This window comes from Trichomycterus rosablanca, chromosome 1 (assembly GCF_030014385.1).
Source record: "Trichomycterus rosablanca isolate fTriRos1 chromosome 1, fTriRos1.hap1, whole genome shotgun sequence".
Lineage (NCBI taxonomy): Eukaryota > Metazoa > Chordata > Actinopteri > Siluriformes > Trichomycteridae > Trichomycterus > Trichomycterus rosablanca.
Window position 1 is genome coordinate 4241806 of NC_085988.1, and position 12743 is coordinate 4254548.

At 41.1% G+C, this 12743-nt stretch overlaps 1 pseudogene and 1 gene segment (V, D, J or C); one reads left to right on the forward strand and one right to left on the reverse strand.

Moving 5' to 3' along the window:
* Positions 1-12743, reverse strand: part of LOC134316941 (zinc finger protein 850-like) — a 1214164-nt pseudogene that overhangs the window by 710975 nt on the left and 490446 nt on the right.
* Positions 4675-5273, forward strand: LOC134317765 (immunoglobulin kappa variable 3-15-like). The segment is given in 2 exon segments: positions 4675-4811; positions 4918-5273. Coding segments are annotated over 2 exon segments (408 nt in total).

A 12743-nucleotide genomic window follows, 5' to 3' on the forward strand; every position in this document is an offset into this window, starting at 1 on the left:
TCCAGATGTAATTCAGTTGTTGCAAGTCCACAATGCATCTTTCACTGTGTTCTGAGGACTGCAAACGTCTTTTATCATAGCACTTGCTCGACCTGGGCCATGAATTCGGGATATGGTTTATATTCCAGCTCAGAAAATGTCTTTGCAGACCCCCCCTGTTGGGTTCACCCGAGTATAGGTCGAGGGTGTTTTGGGTACAGAGTCTATAGTGGGGACATTTACCGCTTGCATTGTCATCTGTATGCTACTTTTGACTCAGGTTGGTTGAGGAGCAGTGGTGGTGGGATAGGTCCTGTAATTGGGACTCGGACCTCAAAGTCATGAAACTTTGTGCTGATAAGCCGACCCAGAGCAGCCACTTTAGGTATCATTTTGTCCTCTGAGATGTAATTACAGACCAGCAGCTGGTAAGCTGATCTAGCCCGCAATTCCAGTAGCTACGTGACTCCTAAACTAAAGGAGGTGGGTGATTCATGGAAGGAGTGGTTAAGTCACTGGCCTGGCCTGATGGTCAGATTTACAGACACATCCTTAGTTTTTGCCGGAACCTCCACATGGGTTATTTGGGGTGTTGAGAGACTCTGTTTCTTCATCATCTGCGACTATAACTGGTGTGCAAAGGGGTCCTTGAGGAGTTCAAACAATAGCCAGGAATACATGACACAGGGGTTCCGAGTGCCTAGTTCTTAAAAGTGGAAGCGGCTCACGAACCTGTGCCCTAAACTTTAGCCATTCTGTTGAGGAGGTCCTTACCAAGTAGAAGAGGACTTGTCTCATGTTTAGACACATGGACCAGGTGGACAACTGTGGACAATTGTGAGTTGGTCTAGGGCCATGGATTTTAGGGTTATGCCAGTGTGAGTATGGCTGGATACTGAGCGAACATGGTTGTTGATGCAGTTGCAGATCGGTGTGCAGGGTTGGTATGATGGTCCAATGTACAGGGTCACCAGGGGCTACCTTGAACCTAAGGGGACTCTGCTCCTGTAAGGTATTACCATGATTCCAAATATAGTTATTTAAGAGTTTCAGATTCATTTTGATCTCTTTCAGGTAATAAATCTGAAAACTGAGTGGTGTGTATATGGCTGCATTGGGCAATGTGAAATCCGCAGCTCTCCACAGTTCCTGTAATTGTTTTTTTTTTGGCAGTTTTTTCAAAATGTTGTTCCTTGTTGTTGATTCCTAGAGACAAAATTACCTTTTAGCGACCAGCTCCTGCAGAACTTTCCAATGTAGGAAATTTGCCCCTGGGAAACTGTCTATCTGGATGTTGGTTTGTTTATAGTGTGGGATTCTCACCAAATTTGAGTCTCCTAAGAAAACTACCGGATGTGTTATTGTTATCTGCCACTCTCCAGTTTTTCTGTTGGTTCTGGGGTGCTTTGTAGAGGTTCGGATTATTGTTTGTATTATTAAATTGTCTTTAGGTTTGCTAAGAGAAATAATCCATATCACTGCAAACCAGTTTATATAAATTTCGTGTTTTAATAAAATTATGTACACCACACCCTGTGATCATGTTAAAATAGTGTATAGTGGAACCCAGTAAAAACATGTAAATATACAAGAGTTTGGTGACCCATAGGCCCAGACTCAACACACTACGAGGTTCCGCCCTTTTGCCTGAAGCTTGCTGATGCCCTTTCAGAGCCAAATCCCACAATTCCCTGCTGATTAACGTGCACAGACAGGCAGATATGCTTAGGTACGGACTAGTGGTGAGATGAAAGTTTTGGATGAACAATGATTTGAAATTAAAATCTTCCTCCAACCATGGTTAATTCCTTGAACCAAAATATGCCTGATGAAAGCAAGTGTAATACTGTTGGGGTGACTCTTGTACCCTGTTGATCCGAGTGGGATGGGAACGTTCAGGATCAACTGAGGTCAGGAGGGGACGCAAAACAGCGTCATTTTGAGAGCCTCTAGGAGCTGAATCCTGTTTCTCATTGTCTCAAAGAGCATTCTCCCAACCGGTCAGTTGCCTTTGCCCTACATTCGATGAGTAATGCGGTTCTTCCAGGAAATCGGTGGGTTTCTTTTGTGTGATTGCTAGTTGTCCCACAACTCTTCCTCTGCCCTTAATCGCTGATGTTGGGAGGTTTATAACTCTGCTTTAATTAGCATGGGTCTTGCATCAGGGTTAGTGAGAATGTATTTCCAAATTTAAAAGGGCAATTTTACATTAAAAAAAACCTATCAGTGACTAAAGGGTGCTTTAACCCACATGGGAGAGACTCAACGATCTGATATAAACTGTTGTATCATCATTTAGAGACTCCGTTAAGGTGGCACTAGGCTCAGTATTCACCTTTGGGAAAGACTCAAAAGTTATTGTGCTGAAGCTAGAGAGCACTTTGGAGATCAGTCCCTTGTATTTTATATTGTTTGTCAGCGTAAGTTTAGTATGTGATAACGGCCTGGTGCTTTAATGGTTGCACAAAACTCTTCATTCATTAAATGCAGAAATGATGTAAGTTTGGATGCCATATATGAAAATCACAATTCTAGAGGGGTGCAGCACTAAATTTATGAAGCAAAAGCAACCAACCAAAATCTGCTAATTTTAATGAGTAGAAGCTAAAGTGAGAGAACATGGGGGTGAAAGTGAGATTTGCATGAAGACGGCTGAGTGATCTGCTTTCTCCCAGAATAGAGCAGCACTTTCACCAGATGTTCAACTTCCTTCATCCAAACTCACTGAAGCACAACACACAGCACTGAATCTCCAGCTAAAGATCTTCTCTCCTAACACTCATCATGATGATGAACTAGAAGAAAAGACCAGACAATGTCCAAAATCAAGCTTTATTTCAGCACAGCAAAACTACAGGAAGAGCAACAGGACACTGAACAGAGGAAAGACAGAAATGCAGCATTGTGTAGAACTGAAACTCCATTGTAGAAGCATGTGGAAGTGTCTCCATGTTCAGTTCTATCTGGGAGCTGCTAGCCTTCACACTGGTTCTTTCTGAATACGACGGGATGATCGACGCCAGCGTGAGAGACCTTACAGCCAAACTCCTCCCCCTTTTCCCACTGTGCTTTGCTGAGGGTCAGGGTGCTGCCACGCCTCCAGCTGCCCCCTTTCAGTTCTTCTGCTCCGGTCACCACCCCGTCCTCCAGCACTCTGCCGTCCACTGTCCAGGTCACCAGCGCCCCCTGTGGAGAGTAACCAGACAGCAGGCAGAGCAGCGAGGCCGATCCCTCAGACAGCTGCAGAGAGGAGGGAGGGAGCAGAGACACGGACGGCTTCACCGTGGGACCGGCTGTACAGGAGAAACAGAACAAAAAGTCCCATTTAGAAACGTTTCCACATCATTTCCTCCTTACTGCTTATTAAGCATCCAGACTGGAAACCTTCATCTGTGTTCAATCATCAATGCAGTGCTGCTGCACACTGTTCTCACATCACTGCAGTTCAGTAGAAACATCTGCAAGCTTCTGTTAGCACATATTCAGTATCAACTCTTATTACTTTAGCATTCAACACAACTGACTGCAGCACATCCAGATGTAGCTGATTACAGAAATATTCATTGTTTAGCACAAACACACAGCAGCATTCGTCTGGATTTTACATCAGCACCAGTCACTCGTACCAGTTTACACCAAACTTCATCAACCAGAGACCAGCTTTATATTTACCATCAAAAACACCTGCACATTTATTCAATCTTTTATATTCAGAAACTGTAAGTATTTAGTAATGGTTGAATATTTAGTAATTGAATATACTGTGGTATCTTAAATTAAGGTCATTTGGTTCTGGGCGTGGCACTGAGTTTCAAGGTATTTTTCCCATAAGGATGTTTGTGAAACCTGTTAATGTGTTTCATGGTTCTGTGGAACTGCATATATTTCATTATGTGAATATTTTATTATATATATTAAAAATAATATTATAATATTATATTCCATTACCAACAATTTATTCCTGTAGCAAATGTTGTTTACAATCACCATATTACATTTTTAGCTTCTAACTAATTCTGATCTGGAGTTATAGAAGTAAAAAGAGTCCATGTTGGTCTCCAAAAGTCTCCAAAAAAAAACAAGTGGATTAAATCTCTGATGTAACAACACACTGATGTAGATTTGGTCTCAATTTGAAGAAGAGAAGCTCAGGTAAGCAGCGGTTATGATTTTATGATGCTCTGTGGTTGATCTGGGTCGCGGTGCTGCTGTTTATTGTGCACTTTCCTTTTGCAATGATAGCAAAGCGTTATCATGATCACGGACAGCATTAATGTGAACAAAGCGACAGTCCCACACAGTTCGAGTTTAAGCTAAAAGTCGAGTTTAAAGGTACAAATTTCTCCATGAAGGGCGTCAAGTTTCAAAGATTTCAAGTTTAGGGGGCGTCGAGTTACAAGGTACCACAGTATTTATTGAAGGTTAAATATTCAGTTACTGTTTATTTATTGTTATTAATACTTATTTTTTCCATTTGTTTATATGAAGATTAATAAATGATATTAAAAATAAAAATGTTTTTAATGTAGAAGAAATAAAACTACTTACTGACGCTGAGTTTGGTTCCTCCACCAAAAGTGTAGCACAGTGATACATTCCAATGAAGCCGTCGTACAAAAACCTCTGTTCCACTCCAGTGATTCCACACACACACACACACACACACACACACACACACACACCTACACACACACACACACACACACACACACACACTATAAGAGCTGTAGTTCTGATCAGACTGGGTTCAGGACTTTCAGAGTCACTGAGACGCAGCACAATGATGAAGGTTCTGATTCTACTGCTGAATACACTCGGCCTCCTCACTCAACGTGAGATTCACTGTTTATTTACTATCTTCATATCAGTCCTCCAACATCAGCGCTCACCATCACCGTCTCTTTATCACCTTCAACTTTTCTCTCTTCTTCTCTTTAGAGTCGTTTGGAGAAATCATCATGACTCAGACTCCAGGATCTCACTCGGTTTCTCCAGGACAAACTGTTACCATCAACTGCAGAGCCAGTCAATACATAGGCAGCAACCTCGCCTGGTACCAGCAGAAACCTGGAGAAGCTCCTAACCTCCTGATCTATTCTGCATCTAGTCGTCAGTCTGGGATTCCTGGACATTTTAGTGGAAGTTACTCTGGTACAGAATTTACTCTAAAAATCACTGGAGTCCAGGCTGAAGATGCAGGAGATTATTACTGTCAGCAGTATAACAGCTTTCCACTCACACAGTGTTATTTACTGGTACAAAAACCTCCCTCAGCTGTAGAGGAAGTTCTCTGAAACACACACTGATCTGAGAACATCTGCAGAGCTGATAAAGCTGCACTCCACTGAACATCATCATCTACAAAGCACTACAGTACTGAGCATGTTCCTCTCTTTGTGGTGTTCTCCTCACTGTGGAACAGGGATTCTCATCAGCACATGGAACATCTCACTAGTAGAATGAAGGTTTGAGATGAAGCAGCAGTGCTAGAAGAGATGATATGAATGAAACCATCATGACATGTTATGTACATTCAGATAGATGTGATTAAAGTGAATGTAAACTACACTAAAGGGCCAAAAGTATGTGGACACCTGAGCACGTGCTTGTTGGACATCCCAGTCCAAATCCATGTTTCCAAAAAAACCCTTAGTTTGTAGTTCTAACAGCCTTCACTCTTCTGAAAGTTTTCCACAAGACGTCAGGTTCTGATGCTGGACATGAAAACCTGCCTCACAACTGATGTTTCAATTCAATCCAAAGATGTTCAATAGGGTTTAGATCAGGACACTAGAGTTTCTCGTCATATCACGTCTTTATGGACCTTGCTTTGTGCACAGGGACATAGTCATGCTCAAACACGAAGGGGCCTTCCCTAACCTGTTGCCACAAAGCTATAACCATATCATTTATGTAACTGGTTTTATACACCTGTTTGCAATGAGTGTGGCTGAAACACATGAACCTAATAATTAGGAGGGGTGTCCACATACTTTTGGTCATATAGTGTTTGGTCTGATCAATTCAAGTATCAGTTCATACAAACAATAAAATGTGCTGAGAACGATTCATCACTTAGATCAAATCTCCTGATTGGTCGTTTCATGATTGAATCGATTCCTTTCTACCCCATAAATCACTGAACACGTAACACTGTGCAGAATTACAGATGAGCTACAGTCAGTAACAGTATACCTACAATGTGAACATATGGTAGATTCACCTAATAGTGGATATGAGGAGGAGGAGGAGGATCTTCATCTACACTCTCTGTACTCTGAAAATAAAAGCTGATCATCATTTGATGTGATTTTAAACATAACCAGTTCTCACCAATATAAAATGATAGCTGATGATCAGATGATCATGAGGATTCTACAGAATATTTAAGATGAAATACTGACTGGTTCCAGTTTCTGCTGTTGATGGTTAAAATGGTCTGTTTGTTCCACAGACCAGCATCTCAGTTCCAGCTCAGTTCAGCTAAACCTTGTAACTCTTTCTGATCATTTATTACAACTTTTATATAAAACTATCATCTGTCTTTATTTAGATAATATGGAGTATTTTAAATGATGTGGACACCCCTCCTAAATACTGAGTACATGAGTGCAGGTCACAATTACTATAGTAAATAAAGGGAGAATAAGAGACAGTACAGGAGATACTTCCATATGTACCAGCTGATTGTTCTTTCACCATAAGGTGGCAGTATTGCATCTCTGAGTGACACATTCACACTGTTCCACTCCAGTGATTCCACACACACACACACACACACACACACACACACACACACACACACACACACACACACACACACACACACACACACACACACACTACATGCTTCAGTGCTCTGTCAGTGTTTAAAGCTCTGTGAGTTTAACACTTCATGACTGAGAGCTGCTGACCAGCATCTTCACCCACATCAACCATGATCTTCATCTCCATCTTCATCTGCACACTGGCTCTCTGCACTCAAGGTAACATGATGCTTTATGTTCTACTGGTGAGGAGGCTCTGCCATGTGGAGAAGATCCACTAGATGAACCTCAAACTCCACATGGTTCTTCATGTAGTGAACGTCTTTATTCTTCTTATTGTTTTCAGGATCCAGAGGTCAGGTGACTGTGACTCAGAGTCCTGCAGTAAAACATGTTGATCCAGGAGCTTCAGTCACCATCAACTGTAAAACCAGCCCTGCTGTTTACTCTGATAGCAACGGTCAGTATTTAAACTGGTATCAGCAGAAACCTGGAGAAGCTCCTAAACTCCTGATCTACAAGATTAGCAACAGAGCATCAGGTATTCCAGATCGTTTCAGTGGCAGTGGATCTGGATCTGACTTCACTCTGACCATCAGTAGAATTGAGACTGGAGATGCAGGAGATTATTACTGTCAGAGTTTACACTATCCTGGTAGTACCCGCTTCTTCACACAGTGTTATATGGTGGTACAAAAACCTGGGTGAGTGGAAGTGTACAGTAACTGCACTGCTGCAGCTGGGACCGACTGCAGGTGCTGAGGGGGAGGATGTGATACAGTACAATCATTCACTCTGTACAGGAAACACCTCACTCACTCACTACTTCTCCTAAATACAAGCTTTATTATTATTAACATAATAACAACCACTTCATCCTGATCAGGGTCACAGTGGTGTAAAGCTGGTGTAGATCACAGACACATTTACTTGCTCATTTAGTCCCTTATGATGTTAATAATCTATTGGTGGACAGATGGAGACACGTTGAGCTGCATTAGTTTATCTGAGAGTCGTTCAGGGATGATGGTGTAGAGAGCAAAGCTGAAGTCCACATACAGAATACAGGTGTACATGTGAGAGCTCCAGATGCTGTAGGATGTAGTTCAGGATCAAATTAATGGTACTCAATATTGGGTGGAGTGGGTCGTGCAGAGCATCAGTCATGGATTTCAGATCATCCAAGATCATGTTTTTAAATCACTTCATGATACTTCAGCTTTGTTTCTGCTTTTAACCAAAGTGTAGAAAATACAGAATATTCAGATCATATTACCAACAGAAGCTCTAAAACTGAGAGGACTTGAGTTTAGAAGGACTCAACTCTGAAGCTAACTTGCTCGCTGACAGGTTAACTTAACCCTAAACCAGGGTTACACACAATTGTTTCATGCAAACATGGCGTGTCCTTTCCTCGAGGATCCAGTGGATATTGAAGCACAAATTATTCACAGAGCTCTTCGTCAGGAACGAGACATTAGACCCAGATTAGACATCCTTTCTCAATGAATTTCTCCATGAATGTTACAGTTTTTCATCACAGTCAGTGATACACTTACACAATAAGTGAATTCACCATTTAATTTTTTAGGATTTCCAAGAGTCATTGGCTGCATGGATGAAACTCACATTCCAATTAAACCACCTGCAGAAAATGAAGGAGATTATATAAACAGAAAATCCTTCCACAGCATTAATATACAGGTAGTGACACATTTTTAAATAAAACATGTTACATAAACTTACTGTTCTCCTCCATCAAGATCATATGTGATGCTAATCTACAAACTCGAGTCTGCACTATACAATACATTTGATCATGGTAAGTCTGTGTTTGCTAAAAGTGTGGTTCACATTCAGTGTAATGTTAGATTGTTTCAGTTTTAACACTAGGATGACTACGGTTACGCTTTTTTGCGCAAGGGACTCTCGCCTCTCGTTCCCCCGCTCCCCTGTTGTGAGCCACTTAGTACCCATTATCATGGTAATGAACCACAGCCTGTCTACACACAAACACCTCACACACATCATCCCCCTCTGTCCTAATTTTACAGACAGGCCTGAGTTACAGGTCTGTGAGAGCCAGAGATCTATTTGTGGGTGACCAAATACTTATTTTCCACCATAATTTACAAATAAATTCTTTAAAAATGCAACAATGTGATTTCCTGGATTTTTTTTCTCATTTTGTCTCTCATAGTTGAAGTGTAGCTATGATGAAAATTACAGACCTCTCTCATCTTTCTAAGTAGGAGAACTTGCACAATCAGTGGCTGACTAAATACTTTTTGACCCCACTGTATATGGCCAAGGGGATACCAGGGACATCATGTGCAGCGTAGATATTAATTTATACGCACACCTTTATGGCTCAAACAATGTGTGCATTGCTTTTCTGTTTAATACATGGTACTGGAATGCACCATACGGCAATTGATTTCACAACATACAGAGGTAGAAGTTCCTGCTAGTAATGTCCTGCTAACAGATAACAGACTGATATATTAGATGTCTTGTAATGCTGATGTATTCGCAAATCAGAGCTGTTTTGAGCTTATATTAGGTGGCATACAAACATGTGTAAACAGGTATGGCACTTTTCTGTGTAATACATATGCAGCAGAACTAATATTGTTAAAAAAATATATTTTTGGACTAAACTCATTAAAGATTTGTAATATTTAAATCTGTGAATCAGGGGCGCATATTGGGACTTTGGAGACAATAGAGTGCAGAAATAGAGGGTGTGTGCTGTGTGTGACTGTTAAGCTGCTAAAATTTGGTATCAAGCAAGAACAGAAAAATTCTACTTAGAAAAAATGCACTAATTAGTGTCCTTGGTTTCTCAATTTCATATAGAAATTATTAAAGAAATTCTGTAGTTAGTCCGAGATCTCTAACAAGTGTGACAGGAAATTACTTATTTAGTTTATTGCTTTCTTAGATCAATAGACCACTGAAGTCGTGCATCATTCTGTAGTCCTCGTTATGCCCATATTTGGAGACCTGGGTCTAATTTCCAATGGGAAAAATTAACAGGGTTTTCAAAAAATCAACTCTAATGCATCCTGTGCTAAATAAACATGTTCAGAACCCTTTACATTTTGTCCTGTGTACATTTTTCTCCTGTATATCACAAGTTCAAGTTCACAAATTCAAAGTTCAGAGTTTGGTCAGACCATAACAAGGCTTAGTTTCCCACCACCTTTGTGGCACATGTAATCTAACCATATTGAGACTTTCCTGCCTGTAGTGGAATTACTTAGGAAAAGGTAACTCACAGGTTTGCTGGGATAAACGTTGGGGGTGGGTTGAATAGTGTGTTATCTGCAAGCATTTGCATGACAAAAGAGGACTAATGGTTGTGTAAAAGGAGGGGTTTGTCCTCAGAATCTCAGATTTTCAGTCAAGCTAGTGTTAAATCACTGCACCCCCTATTGTGCTTACAGGACAACACAACGACCTCCTCCTTACAGACAGGGTATCCCTGCATGCCATATGTAATGACACCATACCCTTACCCTGAGCCTGGACCACAGTCACGCTACAACCTGGCCCTCTACATAACAAGAGCAAGGGTTGAAATGACAATCGGGATCCTCAATGCAAGGTTTCAGTGCCAGGGTTCAGGGTCACCCCAGATAGGTCATGTGACATTATAGTGGCATGAGTGGTATTGTAAAACATTGCCTCTCGCAGGTGGACCTTGTATAAATGCTTTATAGCCAGCTTGAAAGAAAGAGACAAAAATACCATGTTATGGTCAAATAAATAGTTTTGTGTTCTAAATATTTCAGTTATTTGGTGAGACATAAACATATTCTGACTGTTTCAAGCTAAGCTCTGGAGGTGGATGGTTCCTCATCTGATTGGTTAATGACAGTCATATTCTGGACAGTCACACACATTATCATAGTTGATCAAATGAAATGCCATGGTCGATATATTCAACATATGTAAAGTATACTGTACCTCCATAGGCCTCCCAGGATTATCCCACTCTGAAGCAGCAGAGATTGTTTCATCATCGTCCTGCAACAGTGATTTGTTTTAAAGGAAGGTATTTATACACATCAGGTAAGATCTAGCAACATTAAGATCACTTACAGTTAGTAAGTGCAGGAGGCTTAATTGGCTGAACCACAACACCAATCACTGGAGAGATGGCATCAAAAAGTGTTCAGACTGTCAATGCTGTTCTCAGTATTCCACAGTTTATGCACTAGAAACCAATAAATTAAATGTAATTAACATGCCTTTAACATGGGGGTTTGGCTCTGATGAGCCTCCTTCAGGGATTCCATCGGTTTTAGGCCTGCCACTGTTCTGTAACAGTGCCAGCTCTTCTGCCTGTGTGAAAGAGTGGTGGTGTCCACCCTCCTGTTTTCAGTGCCTCAGCCTTCTTACTATTAGGTTTAGAGCCATAATCAGTTGTAAGCCATACCTAGCTGTATACATGTAAAACATTAGATAGTCAGGTACAAGTCATAACACTTTGTACTATGTTTTTTTTATATTTCATCTTTATTTGCTGCCACGTGCACTTGATCCCACTTGGATTATACATAGATCAGGTCAATTAAAAAAATTAAAACTTGTAAAAATAAAGACAAATATTACAACTTACACATTAAACATTATTTTGACAAATGCTTCTGCTAAATGTTTAAATATGTGTTAAGTTTTTTATTATTATTATTTAATTTTAAGAACATAGTCAATAGGGGTCACCTATATATGTGATAGTGGCCAGTTCCAATTCCAAAGTGAAGAAATCTTGTCCCTTTTTTTTTTTTTTTTTTTTTTAAGTTTGACTAGGCCCACATTCGAGAAAGCTGGGGCAACTAAGAGTGTATTAGGAACTGGGTGGCTGGCAGAGTATGCACATGCCCATGTAACAGCCCAAACAGTATGAGCTGGGTGATTCAGGAGGCAGGCATGGTCGAATGTCCACAGGATGCTCTTAGTAGCCCCCACTTTAGCCCAATGATCAGCATAGGTGTTGAGATCCCTTTCTCACCCAAGGATTTTGGAATGTCCCGTTACTTTCTTCCAGTATACCAGCATATTGTACGTGTCTACGCTTGAAAGAGTTTCCTATGCTAAGTCATGAACCCATTGCCCTTCCATACAGCTTAGTAGTAAGTAAAGCTAATATTCACATAGTAGGAGTTGGTTAGTTGGCAGTTGAGGAAAGTCACTGGTTAGTGGTGTTGTTTCTACAATCACTTTCTAGCCACCACTGTAATGAGAAAAGTGTTTGACAGCCCACAGTTCATTTGTTCATTTATTAGGATTTAAACGTCATGTTTTACACTTTGGTTACATTCATGACAGGAGAGGTAGCTGCTCATTACACAAGATTATATCAATTGTCATGGACAATTTTGTATCTCCAGTTCACCTCACTTGCACGTCTTTGAACTGTGGGAGGAAACCGGAGAACCCGGACTAAACCCACACAGGCACGGGGAGAACATGCAAACTCCACACAGAAAGGACCCGGACCGCCCCACCTGGGTATCGAACCCAGAACCTTCTTGCTGTGAGGCGACAGTGCTACCCACTTAGCCACCGTGCTGCCCGATAGCCCACAGTAATGCTTTTTTGCAGTTTGTGTATTTGCATTTAGGAGCTGTCAGGGTTTTACTGGCATATGCTACTACTTGTTTGTCCTGATTATGGTGTTGGTGCAGATCAGTACTCTGAAATTCCAGCCTCCAGATAAAAAACCTGGTTATAATCAGGGTACATGAGACAAGGTGCTGTGCACAGCTTGTCCATCACAGCTTGCATGGCTTGTACTTGGGGTTGTCCCCAAATAAATGGAACATCTTTTTTCAATAAATCATACAATGGCCAACTCAGCATAGCCTTCGATAAATCGGTGGGAATATAACTCCCAGAAAACTTCAGATTTTGGAAATGTTATGTGTGCGTTTGTCCTGATCGGTGCCCTTTCTGTGCGAGGTAGAGACCAGGACTGGGTCACTCCTT